The following is a 15128-nucleotide window of genomic DNA, read 5'->3' on the forward strand; positions in this document are numbered from 1 at the left end:
AAAGTGCCCTGGAGACATCCTACGCGTAGGATGTCTATTGTCTTAAAATGCAATTTTTTTTCTGGCAGTAGTATTCCCTATGCTCTGTAGAGCTCTCAGCAATAATCACAGAAAATTTTGGATTTCAAATCAGCTTCCAAACACAATTTACCGTCTTTCCTACTTAGCATTTCCCACTTTTCTGATGAGCCTAACAGCAAATAAGACATGCATAAAGTACTCTAGATCAGCAATCAAGATATCCTACTTACCCTACTCCTACTCATCAATGTAAGATGGTGATTTTGATGTCTTGGTTGCTTCCTAGCCTCACAAGGACTCTCAAGTCAACCTACCACCACATCTACCACTCCAACTCCTACTCTCTACACCACAATCAACTACTACCTAATACTACCTAAGACGAAGAATCTAGGCCAGACACACGCTCCCTAGACTCCCTCTAAGACCAGCAGAGTCCACCGCTCTCTGATCCTATCTAAAAGAATGAATATACTCTAGCAAGCCAGAGGGACCTCTATCCTCAAGGACTAGTCTCGATCACCTACTTAGGGCCCTCGTCCCCGGAAGCGGCGCCAATGTTGGACGGATACGCTGTGACGGATGTCGGCATAGCGAGAACTCACCTAACATATAATGTCAACTGAGGACGAAGCTCGACCCACAGGCGCGTGGAAGCAAGCAAAGGGTGTCAACCTCTACTCGACCGACTAATGACTACTTCCTACAAAGATATCAACTCTACATGCCATCGGTTCTGTGAATGTGAGAGTCTCTTATGATGCTACTGCAAGCCAAAAGCCCATTAGATGTCACGGGAACCGAATAATAGAGATAGACAGCAAAACAGAGGAAGAAATCTTTGTATTGATAGTGTTTGATACAACAGAGGAGCAATTGAATATATATATGGGCGCACTCCGTTGTACGGAGCTCAAACCTCCCGACCACCCCCGAGCTTCAATTCGCTTGCATGCAGCGTCTCACTCACACTCGCACTCGCACTCGCACTCTCACTCGCACTCGCACTCGCACTCGCAGAAGAGAGAATGGTGAATCCCCCCAAACGCACCACCCGTGCTTCTATTCTCCTCCAAAAGCCTGCGACCTCTTAAAATAGCCGCTTTTCTATTTTTGGCGCTCGGTCGACTCGACTTGCGCGCCAATATACCTGTGAGAACAAGGTAAAAAAATGTGATCGTGAAGCGATCCGTACAGGTTCAACTGAACATAACTCCCAAACGGAGCCAAAACAGCCCAAGTCCGTCTCATACAATCTTGTTGCCCTCGCTGCGCTCTTCGACGGCTATGTGATGGAAAATTTCCATAGCCTGCTCCGATTTGCTGAAAATCAACCTGCAAAACAGCATTTACTACAAAAACGATGCAAAAATAGCAAATCCAACTTTTTTCTTAATCTTTGGCCTTCAACGAGCATCAAAACATCAAAATCTCTAAAGACTCAAAGAACCAAAGTTGTTCCTTATAACGCAGGCTTCAATCGCTTCATACATCACTTTTTCAAAATCCCACGTTAACGCCTTCAAAAATGCCCCAGAAAGTGCCTTCCGGATCAAAAAATTTTATCGGACGAAAACAATCCACACATCCTTCTGCACAGTGGACTAACTTTAAAATGACAAAAACTTCCTAGAAAACAAAATTTATTACTAAAACACCTCGAAATCAAGTCTTGTTACAATGGGGGGATTCACCATTCTCTCTTCTGCGAGTGCGAGTGCGAGTGAGAGTGCAATTGAATATATATATGGGCGCACTCCGTTGTACGGAGCTCGAACCTCCCAACCACCCCCGAGCTTCAATTCGCTTGCATGCAGCGTCTCACTCGCACTCGCACTCACACTCGCAGAAGAGAGAATGGTGAATCCCCCCATTGTAACAAGACTTGATTTCGAGGTGTTTTAGTAATAAATTTTGTTTTCTAGGAAGTTTTTGTCATTTTAAAGTTAGTCCACTGTGTAGAAGGATGTGTGGATTGTTTTAGTCCGATAAAATTTTTTGATCCGGAAGGCACTTTCTGGGGCATTTTTGAAGGCGTTAACGTGGAATTTTGAAAAAGTGATGTATGAAGCGATTGAAGCATGCGTCATAAGGAACAACTTTGGTTCTTTGAGTCTTTAGAGATTTTGATGTTTTGATACTCGTTGAAGGCTAAAGATTAAGAAAAAAGTTGGATTTGTTGTTTTTGCATCGTTTTTGTAGAAAATGCTGTTTTGCAGGTTGATTTTCAGCAAATCGGAGCAGGCTATGGAAATTTTCCATCACATAGCCGTCGAAGAGCGCAGCGAGGGCAACAAGATTGTATGAGACAGACTTGGGCTGTTTTGGCTCCGTTTGGGAGTTATGTTCAGTTGAAGACAGCTGAAAACTAACCTCTACGGATCGCTTCGCGATCACGTTTTTTTACCTTGTTCTCGCAGGTATATTGGCGCGCAAGTCGAGTCGATCGAGCGCCAAAAATAGAAGAGCGGCTATTTTAAGAGGTCGCAGGCTTTTGGAGGAGAATAGAAGGACGGGTGGTGCGTTTGGGGGGATTCACCATTCTCTCTTCTGCGAGTGCGAGTGCGAGTGCGAGTGAGAGTGCGAGTGAGACACTGCATGCAAGCGAATTGAAGCTCGGGGGTGGTCGGGAGGTTCGAGCTCCGTACAACGGAGTGCGCCCATATATATATTCAATTGCTCCTCTGTTGTATCAAACACTATCAATACAAAGATTTCTTCCTCTGTTTTGCTGTCTATCTCTATTATTCGGTTCCCGTGACATTAGACGTTCTCGAAACGTTATGAAACTTGAGGGATATCCTATTAACACCAATAGGCCACTCTCCCTAAGGTCTGTGACCAAAAAAACCTACTCAATACCCTCCGTGCAGAAACGCGTAGGATGTCTGGCCGGTTTTTGCAGGTCGACATTTCCAAAAACTAAAATGCCTAATGTGTAGCTCTACTTGCTCTGATCACGTGGATATGCTGAAATGCAAAATCGGACAACAGTTACTCACCGAAACTCCAAAAGTAGCTCGCGGGTGAATCTGCCAAAACACAGACGAACGCGCGTGATGTAAGCATCAACGCGTAGCTCTCCTCGTGGGCAACACACTGCTGCTCTCCGTTTGCGATTCTGACCACCGTAGCTCCTGTAGCACACACACACACTCTCTCACTCTCTCGCAGTCTCCCAACGACACAGAAGATCAGATTTATTAGAAGTCTCCTTACAATGCTTTAGGTTTTGGCTTATATACTAAGCCTTAGAAAACCTAATGTCCGACCAAAATGACCTGATTTGTCCCTAGGCTTCTATAGAGATTTATTACAACACAGTGAGCTGGCTTTTCTCATCCAACAAGCATCTGTGGCCTAAATACAATTGCCGACTTAAAATATGAAGTTCCCGTAAACATTACAAAAGTGGCCGTAATGGCTCAAAATAATAATAACGGGATATTCGATGATGTCCATGAGCTTGTATCTTCCCATTACAGCATCCATCTTCGTCTTCATCACTTCATCAGCATCTTTAGAGTACCTTTGAGGAATCTTTATGGAATCTTTGTGGAAGCGTTGTTGAAAGGTTGACCTTTTAACAGTCGCAAACCGTAGAAGAATTGGAAATGATTACACTTAGATTGTAAAGCAAGAGGCAAGGAACACAATGTGCTATTGGAAAAGAATTCTGATTACCCGTTCGGGAGAAAAGATGATTACAAGTTGTAGTCACAAGAAGCCTCCATAGTGCACGTTTTCTTCTTTCAGCTAATGATAATTTTCTCTTCAAAACTAAGGGTTTTGACTTTAAAAGTTAGGGGGATTTTCCATGGCCATCCGGACTCTTACAAGGGGTAGACTCTCAGAAACAAAAAAGGGTATGGTCTAATCTCATCATGATTACAACTCATCTTAGACGGAATTACAACGTTTTTTCTGAAAAAATAGAGTGTCCACCAGGTTTGGTGTGCATACACCTCTATGCGTCCGTATCCACCAAACATTCCCCCCTTCCTATTCATTTCACGTCCTCGTGCAAGCTGTCTCTGAGGGAGTTCAATTTAGTGATTTTTTTAGAGTTGCAGTGAGATTTTTGAACTTCTGGGCTTTGGCTTCGATCTTGACTTTAGTTGCCAACTCTCTGAAGGGATTATTCTTGATTATACTTTGGTAGGCGATGCGGCGGGCTGGATTGAATGTGAAAGAGTCCACTTCGAAGAAACCTGTCATGAATTCTTCTTCAAAGGGTTGCATGTAGTGAGATGGTAGAAACATGACTCTTGAATATAATCCCATGATCACATTTTTGTTGGGGATTTCGGTCTCCATATTCCAGCAAATGCCCCGCGTCCCCTCGATAAAAACCTGTGACGGATGCTCTGCTGCTTCTATGTCTCTGAAAGTTTTAATGCACGTGCTGAGCGTTTTGGCAATCTTTACCAGCATTTGACAAGCGAGGTCTGGGATCTCTTTCATCATATTCATATTGATTACTACTTTCAGAGTTTGCACCATGTAATGCTCTGATGGGGGGTTGTTATTGAGCGGCTTGGTAATTACTGGGTAGTTCAACACTATCGGTATTTCGCTTTCCAACTATAAAAATTGTCCCAGGATAGTCGTTTGTTGATGGGACAGTAAGTGGGGTCGATCCTGAGATGTTGGGGGGCGTTCCTGTAATAGGTTTTGTCAGTTGATCGCTGATAGAACCATTTTTTTCTCCAGAGAGGTTGATTGTCAAGGATGGTTTCAATCTGAAGGGCTCTAATCGGAACCTCTCTATAGTCCCCTTTGTTGTTTGGTTCAATTTTTGGGAGCATCTTTTGCTGCCATAATCGCACTTCTTGCCGCATCAATGGTAGTGCCATCATTTCGTGCCCATGATTTTTTGCAACCTCATCAGGAGTGATCACGAGGAGGGCAGCCGATTCCAGCACTTTTACTTCATATTGCATATATGCCTTGTGTGAAGGGTCTTTCAATTTCCTCATCCTTGGCCTATTGTAGGGCCCTATGACCTACTGCATGTCATTATCTGTCTGTCATATTTTTCTTGTTTTAGGGCCTCCTTTGACTATTTGATTTCCTAGCTCAAGGAAGTAGAGCCTGCAGTCATAGTCGAAGAGGAGGGTGTCTCCTGTATGGCCAAGAGATGAGTTGGAGACCTGCTAACCACTGCATACGAGCCTTGTAGATTCTCATTTTGTTCCTTTCCTTTGGTTAGCTACTCCTCGATGCGTTGTTGCTCGATGTGTAATGCGGAGTTCGCCTCATTGAATTGTTGCACTTATTTATAATAGTAAGTTGCATTTTCTCGTTCTCTCTGCAACTCCAATTGCGCGTGGACTTGTGTGTTCTTTAGTGCCTCTATTTGTTGCTTCAACTGCCAGGATTCTGTTGCTGCTCTAGATACCTCCTTTTTGTTATCTTCTAACTCCAGCTCCTTGAATTTGTAAAGAGCTCTTTGACATTGGAATTGCACTTTGATCTGCTCTAAGCGATCGTCATTGTCAAATGAGTTGACTATCTCCGCTCCTTCTTTTATGGCCGCTTGTGTGCGTGGCGTTATTGGCCCATGTTGGTCCTTTCGGCTCTGATCCGATTGCTCAGCCACGTCGGCTTGCTTTTCCTTTTGTTTCAAACCCTCTAATGCACCAAAGGTTGTGGTAGGATTTCTATGTGAGTCTGTTTGGTAATCCATCCGATGTTTCGTCTGCTTTTTGTCGACCCTTTGCTCCGACTGTCCTACACTTTCTCCTTTCTCTTCTTCTGACCTCTTTGAAATTGTCTCAGCATCCTTGGGAGAGCCGAGGTCTTGATCTTGTTGTTCCTGTGTCTCGTGTTGTCCCTCTCCTTGCGAGAGACTTTTCTCCTTTTTACTCTTTTCAGATTCGTCATAAGATTCTATATCATCGACACGTTGCTTCTTTAATTCTTCTTGCTGCCTCTACTCCATCTTTCGCTTGAGAACATTGTGAATTTTTTGCTGCGTGGTTCCGGAAATTTCTCGTTTCTCTTTAGCTTCCTTCCTCTTTTGTTGCTTGATCCTTTCCAAGGCCTCTATTTGCCTACGTATCAATGGAGCATTCTGGACTTCATCGTCTTCTTTCTCGTCATCCGCTTCTATTTCTTGGGTTTGTTGTTGTTCTTTCTTTTGTTGGCGGAGCTTTTCCCTCAATGCCTGAGCCTCTTCCATTGTCCTCCTGGCATGAGTGATGGGGATAGCTTCTACCAAATATGTAGCCTTTTTCTTTAACTGAGTATATCCCAGGGTGTATGGGCTATCCTTCTCTTCCTTCGAAGACTGTTACTCAGAAGGAGTATTTCGTGGGTGGGATCCCTCTTCCTGGATACTTCGAGAGTCTAACACCGTTTTCTCATTGTCAGAATCCCTTAGAGGTGCACTTTTCCTAGTTTGTTTGACTCCAGGATTCGGCCTTGTAGAAGGTCCTGCCATTGGTCTCACAACTGTTTTGGACCTGTGGATTAGGTCTATCTGCGATTGGGCAGGTGGTAGATCGTCGATCATGCCCAATGCTTGATAGGCTATTCGTGTGAGCATGGTTCCTCTGTCCATGTAAGCTTTACTTCTTTGGTCGCCCTTTAGGTTTGCTTCGACAATCGTGTCAAGAAGGTAGTTGCCAAAGTCGCAACTGACCACCCTGCCTTTAGCCAAACCCATCGCCATCACCACTACCATATGCAACAACGGTTCAGTATAACTAGGTGGCTTCTGCACCTTGAAATATTGTGATATAAGACGCAATGGCAGTTCCGTTTCTGAGTAGATCATGTCTTGATATGTCACCTTGTGGCCGCGTTGCTTCAAAAAGGATTTATCATTGTCGATTGCCTTCATTTTTTGCAAGAGATTGTGCGTCCCCTGCAGGAGATGGAGGGCTTCATTGATGATTTTAGCTATGATTTTTACCTTAACAACTGTCCCATCCTCATCTGTAAAAGTTGCTTCCCCATTGTACTGAATTGTACTTATGAGCTCGTGAGCTCGTCTGAAATCTGTTCCCGAAGGAGGCAGTCTTAAGAAATTGTCGAGCTGTAGGCACCTGGCCCCTGCTTGCACTTCTGGTTTCTGGAGAAAATTCCACATTTCCTAGGGAAAGATGGTGGTCTTTACAATTTCTTCGTCTACGGCTTGGAACCTTTTGATGAAAATGTTTGCCGGAATTACTTCAAGTACTTGTTCAGTGAGGTGAGCTTTCTCATTTGATGAGATATCGGTTATCTCATAGGGTGCCACACTCCACTCCCTCTGTGCTTTCCTTCGAGGCATCTTGTTGCCAATTTGCAAGTGAAATCAGGTTTTAGCCATTGATCAAAATTGTCAGAAAGTGTAAACTTGACCATAAAATAAAAAAGTGAGCTTAACTCTGTCAAAACTACTCGAAATTTGACTAAATTTCACCAGTGCACCTATGATTACTATAGGCACAAAACTGTAATGTAACAGATAAATTTTGGCAAAAAGGAACATGGATCCCGATCCATGTTGGGAAGCATTTGAAAATTATAACTTTGGGAAGTTGTCCCTGGGCATGAGGGGATGCTACTGAGTAATTTTCTTTGGATTTAGGGGGTACATGGATCGTGATCCATGTTGGGCAATATTTTGGAAATCTGATGATACCATCTGGTAGGGTTCATCTTGATTATGACTTAATCCAAAAAGTTTAATATTTGGATCAATGGTTTGACACGTGCTAAATTTTGAAAATCCTGTACAGATTCAAAGATTTTGGCTTTTGGAAGTGGATTTTTGTGATTCAACTAGCTTGAAACTTCATGGCTTGGCTTTCTTGAGCATACTGAATTAGATGGATGGGTTTTACTTATTTTGGCCAAAAGGGTACATGGATCGTGATCCGTGTTGGGAAGCATTTGAATACAATTCTTTTTTTTTCCAGCTTTGGACTTTTTTTTCCGAAGTTTGCCCCATTTTTTAGTTTATGGCCATATTTTTTCCATTTTGACCAAATCTATTTCTGCCAACCACTTTTGGAGTCATGTTTTGCCTGAAATCTCTCTTTGCTTTGATTTCTAATGATCGAGATCTGTAGTTTATAGATTTTCTTGGTTCTTTGGTAATTTTCCCCAGACCTTGAATTCTCTTGAGAAGGAAAACTGTATCCTACAAGTTTCACCATTTTGCAAGTAAACTTTTGCTTGGTTTTGCTCCCATAACCATCCTTAGGTTACATTTGCTTGTTGATAGGCTTCTAGGAGAGTTTGAAGTTTGTCAAATTACTTTAGAAGTACTTTTGACTGAAAGACCATTCACAAACTGAAAGTAGCAATCCAGGTGGGTTTGATGAACTGTAGAGCACTTTTTGTGATCATTTTGCAACCCCGGTACTATTTGTACATTGTCCAGCAAGTGAGCCACTTTTATCCTGATTTTGGCAGTACATGGATCGCGATCCATGTTGGGATGCTTTTTGAAAAAACAATCATGGGGTTTTGTTCCTGAGCCTCTAATGTTGCTTCTGTAGAAGTTTCCCTGATTTTAGCGTTTTGGGAACATGGATCGCGATCCATGTTCCAGCACTTTTTCCTATTGTTTTTAGCTTGGCTGATTTTGCCAGGTAATTGGGGTTTATTGATGAAATTTTTCTTGTTGTTGATGGGTTTTGGACTCCCTCATTGGCCCTGTTAGTTTCTCGATTTGTGACCTTGTATTGCTTCGATTTGTTGTTTTGGTACTGCTGATGCAGTATGGGTCACTCGCACGTGCTCTTGCAAGGTTAATAATCATCCTTGACAAATCTAGTGTAGTGAGATTCATCGAGGTGGTCGCACCAGATAGAAGCTACAACTCCGCAAACTTCATGCTCCTGTGGCTCTCTCTCTCTCTCAATGCAAATGAGCTTCTGTTGCCCTTTTTTGACTACATGATCCCAGTCTACCCAGAATGCCCCATTTATACTTACCTTCATTGCTCATATCTTGCTGGGCACATTACCTGCGGTTCGAACCGTTCGTCATTCTGACACTCGGTTTACAAATGGCGTTCGATTTGCAGTTTTGATCCTTCAAAAGTTGGCTCAAAATTAATCTTGTGTTGAATTTCTCCATATCTTCCATGTTTGAAGTCCTTGCTTTGAATTTTTGGCATTTGCTTTCAAAAGTCGATTCTAGCTTTCCTAGCTTGACTTATCAATTTGTTGTTGATTACCTGTGATTTTTTTCTTTTTTGTAAAAGAAAATTATTTACAATGAATATTAGTCGGCCAAAAATTAGCCAAAATTAGTGTCACGTCCCTTATATACATACTCTTATTCAGGTATTAGATCGTGATGGTATGGCTCATGCTTATGCCAACTAAGAGTTTGTCAGGCTCTGAAAAACTTGTGTTTTTTTAAGGAAACGGGAAAGAAAAAGAAACAAAAAGAAAAGAAAAGAAGTAGGATGATAATAATGGTATATACAAATGATACTCCAACCACATTTCCCCCTTCCTAGAGTGAGTCGTCCACGACGAACATGTGTGAGAGTGCATGGGAATAAAGCGCGTGTCTATGCATAGCCATATAGTGTGGCTCTATGATGCTCATGGAGGATATGCATGGAAAAAAAATTGATGTGCAAGAGATTGGTGCTAAACAATATGTTCAGGGGTTGTCGGTGGCGAGGTTTCTTGGAAGCTGCGGGGTCCAAACAACATTAACTGTAGTAGGCGTGCTCTGTGTTTGACTGTGACCTGCAAAAGGTTTGATGCTGCCGATGGGGTCGGTTGTTGGCATTGTTTGGGTTTCCATCGAAATTTCTTAGGTATGGATCCACTAGAAGAGTCATCGTGAAGGCGATGTTGTTTTGGTCTCCATACCCATTTGAGTGTGGTTGGATGTCGAAGAGAGTGGTCCATCGGTTTAGGCTGTTTGACAACAGTGGTGGGCAATTCGTGATGGTTTAATTTTTTTGTACGCAATGTAGGTTTACGTGTATTGATTTGGCATTTAGGTATCCACCATTGCCTAGGCTTGGTTTCCATGATTGATTTCTTAACCCATTTTCCTCATAGGAGGCTCACAATTGGTGTTGGCAAGATTGAGGGGCTTGTGGGCCAAGACCCCTATTTATACTAGTGCTTGAGGAGGTTTGGAATTTATAGGTTCTTCTTTGAGGAAGTTAGAATCTTCTAGAACCTTCTTGATCCTTCTAGTTATTCTAGAACCTTCTGGATCCTTCTTCAACTTTCTAGAGCTTTCCAGAAACTTCTAGATTCTTTTGGAATCTTCTCGAAGCTTCTAGAAACTTCTTGATCCTTCGAGTTCTTCTAGAATCTTCTAGATCCTTCTTCAACTTTCGTGACCATGGTGGTGGATGATCGCTGAGCTGCCACATGTGGCGAAGGTAGAGGTTCCCATTCATAGTCCGTTGGTACGAATGGTGTGGGGAAAGATTGGCCCTAGTTTTGTGTGGCCTAATAAGTGCGCATCCGTGGCACTCCCAGAATAACTGCTTCGTTCAGATGATGATCTTCGACTACATGAAATTGATGTGGATAAATTGTCCCATCAATGTTGAGTGTCAAATTTATGTGGCCTATACTGTCCATAGTACCTCTATTTGCAACCTTGAACCCCATAGTGTTGGGCATTAGAGATTTATGTGTGATTTTTTTGAAAGTGGAGTAGTTAACACTAGAATGGTAACCTAACAGGAAATGAGAAACTTGTAATTTTTCTCATCCCTTGGTCACTACAAGCCTCCAAAGTTGATGGACTAGTGCATTTTACCCAAAACAGTAATTTCTTACGGTTGATTGCATATAAATAAGAGTGGGGATTTTTTGTAGGACATCAAATAAAATGCCCCGCTAACTTCAATGGGTTGGTGAAAAAAACATATGGTTGCTTTTACCTCACTAAGTTTTTTTTGGGAAAAAAAAATAGGTACAAAAAAGTTGCATTTTTGCCATTCTAGCTGCGGACCTATCATCAAAGTTTCTATAGTCACGCTCAATACAGATACTATATACATGTTTTCTTAGTTCCCTTTGGGCCTTTGGATTCAAAAGGAGCCATGGAGTATGTCAAAAGGATAATGGATCTCCTACAATTGGAACCTTGGGGGCAATCATAAAGTGCTAAATACAACAAACATGAAAAAACTGGGTTTAGCATTATGACCTTTAGAAACCCATAGAAACTACTCAATATCTAGCCAAGTTTCTAGTCTATGATTAGATATGGTTACTACCTACAAAATACACACAATTGTCCTAAGAAACTAGGAACATTCAGAAAGTTATACTTGCTACTCTAAAATGTATCGTATTCTTCAACAATCAAAAAACTCAACCATCATCATATACTATGCTATATGGAATATTAGGTCCCCCAAAACTCAAGGAAGATTAGCTTTATGTTATACATCACACTTACACAATCAAAATTGAATTTGGATATCAAGGAAGCCACCAAAAAAATCATAAAAGTGCTAATTTGGGCCAAAAAACAGGATTATGCAATTCTTGTGAATTGGTCATAACTTTCAATTTTAACACTTAGCTCTCCCTACAAGCATCAAAAAATGTTGAGAACTATGAAGGTCTAACCTCTAGCTATCTTAACGTCACAAACATGAAGTTTAGAGTGGTACAGTTGCCAAAAATTGAAAAAAAGCCAAAAACAGGACCCGTTTTTTCACACACTTTAGGTTCAAAAATGTTGTGCAAGAGTAAGGTTAATGGTGAGATCGATAGTCCAAAAAAAATGCTAAGTTTTTTTCAGCTCATAAGGCAACTTTGTGGATATATAGCACCTAGAAAATCATTTACATACTCTTCAAATAATTCAAGAAAAATGGTCACTTAACAGGACACAAAAGTGTCCAAGGACATAAAAGTGTCCTGTTACCATTCTAGTGTTAAATTAATTAACCACATTAGCCCTGGCCCCTATGTCCACTAACTCTCTTTCGGTGGTGCCATCGGCAAGTTGTAACTGAATGCGTAGATCCATCCCTCCTAACCATGTAGTCGCCGTTTGTATGGATGCTATCGGATCATCGTGAATAGCCACGTCCTGTTGTTCTTTACTCTGGAGGTTTGCCTGTTCCCTATGTTTCAATATTCTGAGTTTGGCCTCCTGTTGTGCTTGTTCCCGAATGTCTTGTACTTGACGTCTGCGTTGAGCTGCTGCATGGAGTGTTGCGAGTTCGTCTGGTGTCAGCGGAGAAGATATTTCTTTAACCTACAACCACTCAACCAATTAGGCATCTCCTCTCCCGCCAATGTTGCAAGTTTAATGGCGCCACTTTGCGATATATCATAGATCACAAAAGGTCCCATTCCTCACTTTTTACGTTTTTTGGAGTGCGGTTTCAGGGTGTACATGAGAATGTAATCCCCTTTTTGGAACTCCTTACCAATCACGTGTTGATCATAAAAAGCTTTCATTTGATTTTTCTGAGCATATATCCTTGCTATTGCTTGAAGTCTAGTTTCATCTAACTGTTCGAGGGTGTCTAGTCTCTCCAATAGCTCATGGCCTGTCTATCCTAATTGTGTTGCCACTCTGAGGGATTTGACTAGGAATTCCAATGGTAGTGACGCATTAATTCTGAATATCAGGTTCAAGGCAGTTGTTGCAATGTAGGTTTTAAAATCTACGTGGTAAGCCCATAAGGTGGTGTGTAGATTTTGATCCCAATCATTTCTTGAGTCACTCACTATTTTGGTGAGCACTGTGCATAGGATTTTGTTGGTACTCTCTGCCTGTCCATCGGCTTGAGGATGATAGGGTGCTGAGTTGCGATGGACCACCATGAATTCATCAAGGAGGCTCTCAATGATGTTGTTCACAAAGTGTGTTCCTCTGTTGCTTACTATTTCGATTGGTAGTCCATATCGCGTAAAGATGTTTTTGAAAAGGAACTAAGTTGTAGTACTTGCATCATTTTTTTGGGTTTCTTTGGCTTTCACCCACTTCGTCATGTAATGTGTTGCTACGATGATGTATTGTGCGTGTGTCCTGTATCTTGGAGGGTTGATGGGACCAATGAAGTCAATGACCCATTTGGCAAAAGCACATACTCCCATCATTAGCCTCGGTGGAATTTCATCTCTCCTCAGGGGTGGTTGTGTGCGTTGACATTCATCACATCGTTTGACATATGTGGTTGCATCCATGAACAAGATCGACCAACATATGCTTGAGTGTAGCACTAGCTTTTCCGTTTTATCACCGGAGAAGTGTCCTCCGGATTGTCTTGAGTGTTCTTGATCTAGGATGACGTAATATTTTCTTTCTGTAGCACACAACCGTAATTGTTTGTCCTTTCCCCGCCTATACAATTGATTCAAAATGACCAGATAGTGTTTGGCCTCTTCCTAGACAGTTTTCATTCTTGATTTGTCCCATTCCACTGGAAATGTTCTGTTTTTTAAGGACTCAATGATGTGAGCACTCCATTTAGGTGCTTGTACTACCCAAAACATTGTGGCATGTTCCACTGCGGGCTGTATTATACATCTATCACAGGATTTTACATATTTATGAACATTGTATTCCATGTTTGGCTAGTAGACGCCCAGTCTTTGTAACCATTGGCTTGTCTGTGTTTCACCAGTGTGAAATCCCGTATTTTGTATATGAGCTTGTTTGAGGTAGTAGGTGGTATCTTCAGATTGTACACATAGTCTCAGTATCCCATACTTATCGTGTTTGTACAGTCGTCCTGCTAAAAGGATGAGATTCCATGTTTGATGGATCATTGATGGTTGTCTTTCTATCTGCAAAGAGCCAATTGTAAGTAGAGGCATGACCTCTTCGCTCCATCTCAGCACCATCTCTATGTTAAACAGATATGAAGTCCATCATCAACACCCGTAGGTGCATCCCCATGAAATAGTCATGAAATATGGTCTGCTCTCTGGTGTGTGGTCCCCTTATTTACAACCACCGTGAAGTCAAACTCAAGCAACAGTACAAGCCAGCAAACAATTCTTCCAGTGTTGCATTGTTTGTTTACTAGGTATAGTAGTGCTTAATGATCCACGAAGAAGACAAACTTGTTTGCTAGAAGGTAGTGTCTAAATTTCTTGATAGCATAGATCATTCCCAAACCTTCTCTTTCTGTAGTGGTATAATTTCTCTCTGCGTTGTTTAATTGCCGACTGGAGTAGCAAATGGGAAAATCCATTTTCTTCTCTCTTGGCTGGGCTAATATGCACCCAATAGCATAGGTTGATGCATCCACATGGACATGGAAGATTTTTCTCCAGTCAGGGGCTTGCAAAATTGGAGCTCAAATTAAATGTTGCTTCAATTTTTGGAAAGCCTGCTCACATTCCTCCTTCCATTCGAACTTAGTGATGAGGGCATACACTGGATTAGCTATTACAGCATACATAAATATGAAACACCGGTAGTATCCGCAATGCCTCATAAATGATTGCACTTCTTTTATCTTCGTTGGTCTCAATAGTGTAGCAATTGTCTGCACCTTTTCTTGATTAGTTGAAATGATAATTTTGGACACTATGTGGTCCAAAATTCTACCTTGTCTTAACATGAAGACACATTTTTTCGGGTTTAAGCAAATACGATACGTTCTGCATTTTTCAAAGACTTTTCCCAGATGAGTGATGTGGTCACTTCGTCGATGGGAATGGACACAAAGATCATCCATGTAGATCTCCAAAAATTGTCTGAGATATTCTTTGAATGTGTGGGTCACTAGTCTTTGAAATGTGTACAGGGCATTGGTCAAGTCAAAAGGCATCACCCTGTATGCAAATATACCCCACTCTGTCGCAAAAGTTGTCTTATGTTGATCTTGCACATTAATCGTCAACTGGTTGTAGTATGAGAACCCATCCAAGAAACTATAGGCTTCTTTCCTTACTACTCTCTCAATAACATGATCAATTATTGGCAGTAGGTAGTTATCCCTGATGGTGGCTTTACTTACTTGCTTGAGGTTTACACAAACACACATCTTGCCATTCTTTTTTGGGTACCACCACAATTGGGGACACCCACTCTGTGTGCTCAATCTCGTAGATAAAATCAGTGTCCTTCAGTTTGTCTATTTCCTCCTTGATTTTCTTTGCAAAAGTTTCATTGTACATGTAAGGACGTTGTCTGCGTGGTCT

At 41.7% G+C, this 15128-nt stretch overlaps 1 protein-coding gene across 1 annotated transcript in view; it reads right to left on the reverse strand.

The window, feature by feature from the left end:
• Positions 1 to 4524, reverse strand: part of LOC147420317 (uncharacterized) — a 61271-nt gene extending 56747 nt beyond the window's left edge. Inside the window, exon 1 of the mRNA XM_086504507.1 lies at positions 4176 to 4524. Coding sequence (XP_086360633.1) covers positions 4176 to 4524 — 349 coding nt within the window. The remainder of the gene's footprint in view (positions 1 to 4175) is intronic.
• Between the last annotated feature and the right edge of the window lie 10604 nt (positions 4525 to 15128).

The sequence above is a fragment of the Adiantum capillus-veneris genome, chromosome 28 (genome assembly GCF_014529385.1).
Source record: "Adiantum capillus-veneris isolate H3 chromosome 28, ASM1452938v2, whole genome shotgun sequence".
NCBI classification, from domain to species: domain Eukaryota; kingdom Viridiplantae; phylum Streptophyta; class Polypodiopsida; order Polypodiales; family Pteridaceae; genus Adiantum; species Adiantum capillus-veneris.